The sequence below is a fragment of the Arvicanthis niloticus genome, chromosome 26 (genome assembly GCF_011762505.2).
Source record: "Arvicanthis niloticus isolate mArvNil1 chromosome 26, mArvNil1.pat.X, whole genome shotgun sequence".
Classification (NCBI taxonomy): domain Eukaryota; kingdom Metazoa; phylum Chordata; class Mammalia; order Rodentia; family Muridae; genus Arvicanthis; species Arvicanthis niloticus.
In genome coordinates, this window is record NC_133434.1 from 37,380,708 (window position 1) to 37,391,775 (window position 11,068).

Here is an 11,068-nt window from a genome sequence, read left to right on the forward strand (position 1 = left end):
GTGTTTGGTTTGTCATCCTATCACAGACCTGACAGGCCGCAAGCATGACAGGGTCCTTTGCAGCCTGCTCTTTCTTTCTCGTCTCAGAGCTTTGGTCTTCCCTTGACTATGACATTTGTTATCGACCCACAAATTCACACTTCACACTCAGACCTGTTGCCCCATCTTCAGGCTTCTGTGTGCAACCCCCTCCTGGGCAAGCATAGAGGAGCCCAGACTCACCACTTCCAAGCAGAGTTCCTGAGTTTCCTGAAACAATTTCCATTTTCCCTCCAGGCTTCTCTTTCTTTGTGGCTGGATCACTCTCTGCTTGTGCCAAAAAGCTGAACACCATCCTAGATTTCTCCCGCCCTCCCTCCTCACTGCCAAGTTCAGACGATGTCTTCTTCAGAACATCTCCACGGATGGACAGCTGTGTGCATGTGTGTGTCTGTGCGTGTGTGTGATGCAGGTTCACTTGCCTTGGTGTCAGTAGCCTGCATTCGATTGTGGTCCAGACCTTGTTGATGGAAAGTTCCAGAAATAAACAAATTGTATGGCATTCTGAATAGCTTGATGCACTCTCACGATGTCCCCACCCATCCTGCCTGGGATGTGACTCATCTGTGCTCAGTGTGACCACGGTATATTTGCTACCCACTCCACCAGTCACTTAATAGTTATCTTAGTTATCAGACCACCCTCATTTTGCAGTGTTAGTACTCAAACAACCCTTATCATTTAATAGGGGCTTGAAAGTACAAACACAATGATTACTTAAATTTTAGCTGTGCCGAAGAGAAGACCTATAAAGCAAACATTATAAATTTTAGATCTGTCCAGTAGAGATCATGACATGCATCCTTTGTGGATAAAATGAGACTACGGTGTGCATGCGTGTGCATGTATGTGCACACACGCATACACAGCCGGACAACTGGGTGTTCCAAACAGCTCCCGGTCAGGCTTGTTGCTACCCCTTCCGTTACTGTGCACCTATAATTCATTCTCTACACAGCAGTTTGGAGAGGACCTCTGAAACAGGACTCGGATCCTCTCTTCCTGTGCCTCAAATGAAACCCAAACCCAGTATCCAATTCCTAGGCACTCTATCCTCCCCAGTGATGCCCTGTACCAGTCTCCCTGCCTTGACCACTAAGGGCTCTAATGTATCTAGTCTTTCCAGTGCTGGGCCTTTGAGAGTGGCACTCCTCCTTCCTGCAGAAATGCTTGCCCAGTTCTATCCTGAAGCCCACTCTTTAGCCTCCCCTGTCTCCCCTCATGGAGGGTCCCCTCTACTCTGTCCCCATGAGTTTCCCTGGCAGTAACTCCTCACGCTCTGAAATCCCTTTATTAGCCTCCGCTCTCATTTCTATTCCCCGTCGCTAAACACTTGCTTGTTGGGTTTATTCTCTAATTAGTTCAGGTGGCAGAGCTGCTCTTCGTATAGCGCCATGAATATTACTTCGATATTTAATCTCATCATGTTCCATGGGAGAAAATATCACTGTGCCTGAAACGCCTCTACAGGCACACATATCCATGGAAACAACAAGCGGTTGGAAACAACAAGCTTGTGTGGATGTTTGTGCCGTGCTGTTAACATTTGTTGCTTGTGTCATCTGCTGGTACTGCCTGTTTGGGGAACTCTAAAACTTCATCCAGTTATCCGAGGAAAGGCGTGCACTAGGCAAGCACTCGACCACTGAGCTGCAGCCCTGGGCTGAAGAAAAAGGATTCAAAGACTAAGAATTCAGCTGGGATTAGTGTTGGAGGCCAGTGTGAGCTGTAAGAGGGGGAGGGGGAGGGGGAGGGGGAGCAGGAGGGGGAGGGGGAGGGGGGAGAGAGAGAGTCAGAGACAGAGACAGACAGAGAGAAGGAGGGGAGGGAGGGAGGGAGAGAGACAGAGACAGACAGAGAGAGGAAGAGAGAGAGAGGGAGAGACAGACAGAGAGAGGGAGAGAGAAACAGAGAGACAGACAGACAGAGACAGACAGAGAGACAGAGAGAGGGAGGGAGGGAGAGTGACAGACAGACAGAGAGAGGGAGGGAGGGAAAGAGACAGACAGAGAGAGAGACAGAGAGAGGAAGGGAAAGAGAGGGAGAGACGGGCAGAGAGAGAGAGAGAGAGAGAGAGAGAGAGAGAGAGAGAGTGTGTCTACCTTATTCTGACAATTAGAAGGACATCAAGGACTAGTTAATCAGTTAAAGGACATCCCTCAGCCCAGTCAAGACGAGCTCTCTTAGGGCACAGTAGCTTCTCTGGAACCAACATGAATGGGACCCACAGACGTAGGAAGGGCCAAGATGGCTGTTTTCTATCCATAGGCTCCCATCTCTACAGCAAGCAGCTGGCGGTACAGGCCACTGCTATGACCCTTCAAGACAAATATCAACCCTGACAAGAGATGGGAAGATCATTCTCTGCAGACATGCCTGCTTTGCCTGGGTGTGTCTTGCTGGTTGAATATGAAGATTCCTAGTGGGGAGAAAACACGCCACAGTGTGTTCAGGACCAAGTGCCAGGCGTTTCCTCAGAGTCTCACCTCCTGAGGAATTCTTTGGTGCAGAGTGTAGGGATGGATTTCTGTAAGAACTCATATCCTTATACCCCCTTTGCTCTTGGCACTCTGTAGGGCTGCTCTTCTGACCATGGCTGGTCCTTTCTGGCTAAGCTCCTCACTCCACGTGCCATGAAGGGTCTGTCACCCTTGGATGCCAGTGAGTTCTCTGTACAGTGTTGGCTCTCTGTGAGTATACATGGCTAAAGCAGTCCAGAGATTTGTAATCCGGGGCCAGAAACAATATATACAGAGCTTCAACACCCAATCTAAAGCTTTCGAGAGAGCTAGATGAGACTGTTGACAGCCATGCAGACATTTACCGTTGCCACCCTGGGGATCGTAAAAGGCGCCTTAGACCAGCAGATGTGGCACTGCTGCCTTAAATGTCATAAGAGACACTCTAGAATAGTATCTGTGGGCTGCTGAGATGGCTCAGAGAGTAAAGTCTCATGACCTGAGATTTATCACCTAGGACTCACATGATAAAGAACCAACTCCTCTGATCTCCACATATGTACTGTGGCATATGAAAGCATGTAACACACACACTAAATAGACATAAAGATGTAAAAACTAAAGATATATGTGTATAAATGGATAGGGATATAGATAGGTATATAAATATATAGGTATATAGATATATAGGTATATAGGTATATGGATATATAGGTGTATGGGTATATGGGTATATGGGCATATGGGCATATGGGCATATGGGTATATGGGTATATGGGTATATGGATATATAGGTATATGGGTATATAGGTATATGGGTATATGGGTATATGGGTAAATGGGTAAATGGGTAAATGGGTATATGGGTATATGGGTATATGGGTATATGGGTATATAGGTATATGGATATATAGGTACATAGGTATATAGGTATATGGATATATGGATAATAGGTATACAGATGTATAAATGTATAGATTAGATATATAGATATACATATGATCAATACTAAATCATTTCTTTCTAGAAATAGTCTTAAACATGTTTTATTAGAATCACAGCTCCTAAGAAACTCCTTCACTCTGATTCTAAGTGCTGGGAACAGAACCTAACATAAAATGATCACCCAGCTCAGAAACCTGGCCACACCTGTTGGATGAAAGTTCAAGGCCTTCCAGTGGGAAAACACCTGCACATAACCACGAGGCTGCCCCTAGTTACTCACTGTGTAGCTATTTACTTCCTAGCTACAGGGATGGCATCGGGCTGTGAACGAGAGGTGTGGCACAGCTAGCAGAGCAGAGGGTTTTTATTGCCTGGCTTTAGCAGAGTCCGCTGACGCCTGTGCTGTCTCACCCCATTCACGGCCACTGAAGGCCTGCGAGAACAGCAACATGATTTGTGCCTGCCACACAGGATTCTCTTCCTCGATGTTAACTGTATCCCTCACGCAGCCTTTCACCCAGGTACTTAATTAAGAAACAGTTTGTAGAGTTCCTTGGCTTGCCAATGGATCAGGGGATAGTTAACAGGGCAGCTAAGTTAAAACCCAAATACACTGACTCAACTGTCATCACTATCACTGTGTGACTTCGGTCAGGTTAAGTGCCCACTCTGAGCCTCTGTCTCATCATATGTGAGAAAGGAATAACAGTCTAGTTTTGTAGCATTGAATAAGAAATGGTTGCAGGGCAGTCGTGCACAACTTTAATCCCAGCACTCAGCAAACAGAAGCAGGTAGATCTCTAAATTCAAGGCCAGCAGCCTGGTCTACAGAGTGAGTTCCAGGACAGCCAGGATTACATAGAGAAACCCTGTCTCAAAAAAAAAAAAAAAGAAAGAAAGAAAGAAAGAAAGAAAGGAAGGAAGGAAGGAAGAAAGAATACAAAAGAAAGAGGAAAGGGAGAGGGAGAGAGGGAGGAGGGAGGAAGAGAGCGGGATTGAAAAGGCTCCCGCACATGGAATGGACCCCTCACAGTATGGATTCTCTTCCTGGCTTCCCCTCCTTTTGCTGAACAGGAATCCAGTCCGGAACTGGCCTTGAAGAGACTGAACCAAATACTTACAGACTAAGACTCTGAGCTCAGACTTTGGTTCACACTTATCTTTCCCACCCAGTGGCAATGCTGAAATCTGCTTCTAAATACAGAGGAGGGGGAGAACCTGGTGTCTTTTTTTTCTCCCGTGTTTCTTTCTTCCCCTGGTCAGGGCTTCACCACACTAGCTCTGCTCTCTGGCTCCCAGCATGCCTTGCTCCGTTTCTCTCGGACTTCTCAATTTCAGAGCCATGGCTGATAGAGAAGGCCCAGTTTCTCGGAGCCCTGCCTTCTCCATCGATGTTTAAATTAAAGGGGCCCATTGATCCAGGAGAGCCACTATCCAGAGAGGGAGAAGAGGGAGAGAAGGGAGGAGAGGAGGTTGCCTCATGGTTTCATCAGTAAGGAGAAACACTTTGCAGGACAGAGTTACCAGTTTACAGTAAGCCACAAGATTGAAAACCAATATGAGTGTTTGGTTGGTTGGTTGGTTGGTTTTTTGGTTTTTTGAGTTTTGTTTTTTGTTTTTCGAGACAGGGTTTCTCTGTGTAGTCCTGGCTGTCCTGGAACTCACTCACCCTGTAGGTCAGGCTGGCCTCAAACTCAGAAATCCGCCTGCCTCTGCCTCCCAAGTGCTAGGATTAAAGGCGTGCGCCACCAATGCCTGGACCAGTATGGTTTGCTACACCAAAGACTGACTTTGCACAGAACTGCTTTGTGGATCAATGCAGTGGTCCTCTCGCTGTTGGTGAGATATGATACAACTTAGTCCCTCTGATCAGATCATAGATCTTAGCCAGTTAGATCCAGACACAAAAGAGGGTGGTTTGTTCTCTCTGTAGCTAAAAAGTCACCCCAGAATGGAACTCTAAATCTACACATATTTAAAAATCACTTTTAAACAGCTACAGTTTTGAGTTATTTAGGCTTATTATTACATGGACACTATTCATGGAAAATCCAATGCATTCATACTTTAAATATTGCTGGATTTACCTTCAAGTATAGTTAGTAATTCAACATCTCATTAATAATACGGTCGATTAAAAATCCTACTGAATTAGTTTCAACACAGAATAAGAACACAGTTGCAATCAGCCCCTGCTTACCGCTTGGCAAAGAGCTGCTACTATCAGCCCCGGACAATTAAGTTGGACGAATTCTCTATTAAAATTATGGGTTTTGCACCACTCACTTAGCGGGCTTTGTTTCCATGGCCTTGCTCAGGTGCAGCAGAAATTTCAGAGTGTGTTGAGTTTCAAGGAAAGTAGAATTACAAAGAACCAGGAGGCAAGTCAGAGGTAACACTGAACACTGCTGCCCTGATACACACCAGGGATTTTCTCAGAGAAGCCAGGACTCCATAATGAGGCCTGTCCACGGAGGCTCCTGCTTTCTCAGCTTGAATTAAGCAGCAAGAGTCACTCTCTCTCTCTAAGCCTGTGGCTTCCTGGAGCAGCAGCCTGGCAGGAAGCAGCAGTGATTATGGAGTCAGACAGCAGTTCTGACCCAGCCAGCACTGTGACCCCGGGCAGGACTTTCCCCGATCTGTTCGGTATATAAGTGATACATGGAATGACCACTGTGCTGGGGCTTGCCAGAACTGCACTCATTTGGACTCAGACATTATCATAGAAGTCAGAGTTAGACAGAACCTTTTGGTAATTAAGTGGACTCTATCATTTACCCTAGAGACTGGGAGAGGGTGAGAAGAGACCTGTCCGGGTCATACCATTAACTGAAAAGCAGTGTTGAGTTAGAACTCAGGGGATCTGGCTTTTGATTCCATGCTCTGATCAAAACACTGTGTTACTTCAAAAATGCTAAAGGAAGTGGTAACACTCCTTGCCTCCTGTTGCAGAGGTTGGTAGACATCCTACCCACTCATCAAAACTGCTAGGGTTAAGTAGCTAAGTCCTATGCTCTTTGCACGAAGGACTCTGCTCCCGCTAAAAGCTGTGAGCTAACCTTTACCCAAACTCACCCTCCAGGAACAGGAAAGACAGGGGTCCCTATTTGGGATTTGCTTTCAGAGGTCACCTCCCCAATATGATGTCATCTTTCAAGTCGCTAAACAGTCCAATGAATTTAAGCAGGAAAGACCCCTCCCCCGGGGCATAGAAGCCCCATCATTGGCATGTCTGATATCAGGACCTCCAGGAGATACAAACTGAAGGCTTTGCCTGGGGGCTGGCTTGTCAGTGAGTGAGTGGGGCTCCCCTCATCTCCAATATTAAGTGGAAAAAAAAAACCTTCCTCCCCAGACTCCACCTAAGCTGCACCCTTTTCCAAGTCCAGCCTGTGAACAAACATACTTGAAAATACTGGGTGGGGCTGCCTAAACTCCCTATACTCAGAAGAGATTAGTATTTTCCCTGCCTGCCCCGCTATCTCTCTCTCCTTTCTCCAAAGCTGACACCCAGCAGACAGAGCTGGATTCAAATCCTCACTCCACTGCCTGCCTGCCGTGTAATCCTGGATGAATGTTTTACCTTCTCTTCCAGCTAGAATTTCTTTCCTGAAGTATAAGGATCATAACCACGACCCTTGTTTAGGATGGTTGGGTTAGAGCCATGGTCACACATGCTGGTGGCAGAGCACAGGCATCCTGGAAATAAGTAAACAGCAGGGAAAGGGAGCAGCTGCCTCTTGCAGTCTTTCTCTCTCTGCTCTTTCTTCCGTCCTTAGCTTCCTCCTGCCCTTTCACACCAAAGAGGCCTGGGAAAGCTGGAACCAGACTGCCTTACCTTGCCGAGGTCTCCCAGAGCCATGACTTTGGCTACTGGCCTCTTGCTAAGCTGCTCTTTCACCCAGAGCTCAGTCTGCTTGTTCCACTTCATAGCGAACACATAGAGAGCGTAGGCCAGCAGCAGCAGCAGGCTCTCCCACCAGGCAATGAGACTGTCCAGGAAGAAGACTATGAGCATAGACAAGTCAAGGATGTAGAAAGAGACGTCGCGGAACAGGGGCCACCAGGTGAGGTGGAGGATCTCCCGGGAGAAGAGGGAACAGGTGCCGATGACAAAAAGGATGTTGAACACGGCAGAGCCCACGATGGTACCAATACCCACGTTGCTGTGGGAGATAAAGACACCAATAAGAGAGGTGAAGAGCTCAGGGGCGGAGCCTCCGGCAGCCATGAATGTGGCCCCTGCCACATCCTCGGAGATCTGCAGCTTGTCTGTGATGACTCCGAGGGCTGGGACAAAGTACTCATCGCACACGATGGCCAAGGCCACAAACACGTACATCATGCCGAAGATGTGGAGGGCCACCCAGCCCTGTCGTCGACCCTCCACAGTGAACAGATCTGGGGGATACTCCCCCTTGGGTTGGAGGTTTGACCAGTCAGGTGGCAAAGCTGAGGGACCGGAACTAGGTGCCTCTGGGAACGGGATGGTTGTCATGCTTAGAGATGGAATCATGGGTACAGCTGGAGCTGGCTCCACAACCACACAGCGGTGGACCTGTGTGATCATGGTTGCCTTGCCTTTGGGAGTTACTAAGGTGCTGTGTGCTGTGGAAAGTCTCTTTTCCCTGTTGGTGGCTGAGGCCATTCTAATGGCTGGTGCACTGGTTCTAGACAAGGGGTTGCTAATTCTCTGGGCAACAGTAGAACCGTGGATGGTTGCTGGGGTGCTACCTATGCTGGTGCTTACTGTCGTTTGATCCTCAGAGGTGGCAGGGGTGTGCTTCGGGGCTGCTCCCGGGGGAGTGGCAGAGCTGTTTCTTTCTCCTCTCCTAAGATTTCCCAGGGTGTTCTTTCCCACCAGGCTTGGAGGAGTCACAAGGTTTGTTTCAACTTCACGTATTAAGAAAGTTGGGGTGTTCGGAACCATTCTCTTGAGAGAAGCTGCCATGTTTTCTCCTGCTGTTCTCTCAGGTCTGGGTTCCAACATCCTATAGGTTGCCGTGGTTTCACTGTCTTTCCCTGTTGGTGTGGGGCTGGTGGTGCGAGGTGCACCTACTGGGGATGGGGTATGCATCCTTCCTGTTTCTTTGGCGTGAGTCGGGCTGGAACTCTTCCTTCCGCGCCTGAGTTTTGGGGTATAGCTTTTAACTCTCCGTCTGCCTGAAGTTGAGATGAAGTGACTTGGTGCTCTGCTAGGTGTGGGTGCCATGTTTTCTTTTTGTCTTCTTGTGCCAGCTGTTGTTGGGCTATAATTGTTCTTTGGTGGCGTTGGAGTGCTCTTGGTTGTTCTGGGTGGATTGGGGGTGTCCTCCGTTGCTATGCTAGGTGCTGTTTCATCCGTAATCACCGTGTCTTGGGGTACTATCATCTCACCCTCCACTTCAGAGCTAGCCTCTGGAAGGTCACTGCTCTCCACTGTCATCTCATTGTTGGTGAGGTCCCTGCTGGCCACTTTAATAGGCTGTTGGGAGGAGGCTTTCGTCCACATTGAGGGGTGATTCTGGGGTCTCCTCAGGTGCTGATAAGTGGAACCGATAATCAACATTCCCAGGAGGAAAAGGAGGCGACTCCAATGAAGCCTCTTTGGTCGGAGTAACCGCCTCTCCTGTGTCCCCATCCTGATCAGTTTCCGCATGATGGCCAGTTATGTCTGGTTACAGTTGGCCTTTCATCCTGTCCAAGGAGAGGCGGAGGCTGCTCTGGGATTCATGTTAGTAATCAGGAAAGATTTCTCCATGAAGCCCAGCCTGGGGGTATCCACAGACCTAGAGGGAAAGAGGAGTTATGTGCCTTCTTCTGAGATCTAGAACTCTCTTGTCTAGAAAGTTAGAGTGATGAAGGTCCTAGGGACACAAAGTATCAGTCAGGCAGAGACCTTGTTCTGAAGACTACTCCTCCCCTCCACTCCAGGGTGCAATTCCTGCTCTCAGGAGACAGTATTCTGTGGATATTCAGCTCTACTGCCTACCAGCTGGGTCATCTGAGCAGGCAAACCTTACTGCCTCCACCACAGCACAGTGTTAGCTATGCAAAACCAAACTCTGGAAGGATATCTGCGGAAGGCAAACTGAGGACCACAGGTCAGGAGGACTTCGTTTTCACTGTACATTTGACTAGATTGTTTTACCAGGTGTATGCTGTAATGATCTAAATGTAAATTCTTTTTTTTTTTTTTAACAATTATTTATTATATATAAGTACACTGTAGCTGTCTTCAGACACACCAGAAGGGGGCATCAGATCCCATTACAGATGGTTGGGAGCCACCATGTGGTTGCTGGGAATTGAACTCAGGACCTCTGGAAGAGCAGTCAGCGCTCTTAACCCCTGAGCCATCTCTCCAGCCCCCTAAATGTAAAGTCTGAGACAGTGTTTCATGTAGCCCCAGCCTGGCTTGGAACACAGCACGCAGGCCAGGATGATCTTGAATTTTTCACCCCCTGCCTTCTTTCCCAAGTGCTGGGATAAGCATGTGCTACCGTGTTGACTTTGTGCAATGTCTTGGAATTGAGCCCAGAAATTTGTGTGTGCTGGGTGAGCACTCCACCAACGGAATGTCCCAGCACATTTAAATTTGATTTATTTGTAGGTATATTACTCCTATAAATAGTAATGCCATTGAGTTACAAGAATTCTGAAAGACCAAACATACATAAAGTCTATGAAAAGCATTAGACAGACTCGGGAGTCACTGGGGTTAGTTTTATAGACGTAGGAAAGAAACTTTGTTTTATAAAGAGCCTTGAGGTCCAGACCTGACAAATATCCATTAAATCTCTATGTCCAAAGATATTACACAACCACTATTTTAAAATGCCTGGTTTTGTGTAGGGTAGTTATATCTCAGAAGTGGGCCTGCTGGGCAGTGGTGGCGCACGCCTTTAATCCCAGCGCTTGGGGAGGCAGAGGCAGGTGGATTTCTGAGTTCGAGGCCAGCCTGGTCTACAGTGTGAGTTCCAGGTTAGCCAGGGTTACACAGAGAAACCCTGTCTCGAAAAACAAAACAAGTGGGCCGAGTAACACATGGATCTCTCCAGTACAACTCCTCCTCCCCCTCAAACCCCGCCCCCGAGGGACAGAGACCCTGAGAGGAGAACAGGTGTGCTTCGTTTAACTTCACACAGCTCCAGGGGACCCGGAACAAGCCTGCAGTGAGTGTCCCAGGTTTTTTTGTAAACCACACTAACTGGAAGTGCCAATGTACCAGCCTAGAATATCAGGGCAGAACCACAAAGGAGTAGAAACAGTGACCTTCCTCCTTTGCCCTCGGTTCCCCTGACCTTTCCCTGTCTTCCCCAGCATCTTGCCCCTTGCCATGGATGCAGCACTTTGCCGCGAGCCGGCGAGCCCACGTGCACCTCCTACAGGATTCCTAGAGGGTCTCTCTCCTGCGTGTGGAGGAGAGCCGAGCTCGCCCCTGGCTGAATCCTCCTAACCTCAGCTCACTATTTACCTTCAGACCTCGACATCTGTGTCTTCCAAGTTCGGTAAACTTGTCAGAATCCAGGGTCTCGAAGAGTGAGTCGGAAGTTGAACCACGGGGAACACCCCATTCTCCTCCTGCCAGCTCCCCTAGGAATCCTAATTCAAGGGTCGAGTGTGAAGGGCATGTCAGGGGACGC

The 11,068-nt window shown here is 48.1% G+C and overlaps 1 protein-coding gene across 2 annotated transcripts in view; it reads right to left on the reverse strand.

Annotated features, from left to right (window-relative positions):
• The window catches only part of Slc24a1 (solute carrier family 24 member 1), a 28,603-nt gene that overhangs the window by 17,502 nt on the left and 33 nt on the right, over positions 1-11,068 (reverse strand). Inside the window, exons 1-2 of one of the 2 annotated variants that reach the window (XM_076925778.1) lie at positions 10,900-11,045; positions 7,282-9,211 (exon numbers count right to left, since the gene is read on the reverse strand). In XM_076925778.1, the coding sequence (XP_076781893.1) occupies positions 7,282-9,081 (1,800 nt within the window). In that variant the 5' untranslated portion in view covers positions 9,082-9,211; positions 10,900-11,045. Of the gene's footprint in view, positions 1-7,281; positions 9,212-10,899 lie in introns of both variants that reach the window. The other variant, XM_076925779.1, reaches the window with a different exon arrangement.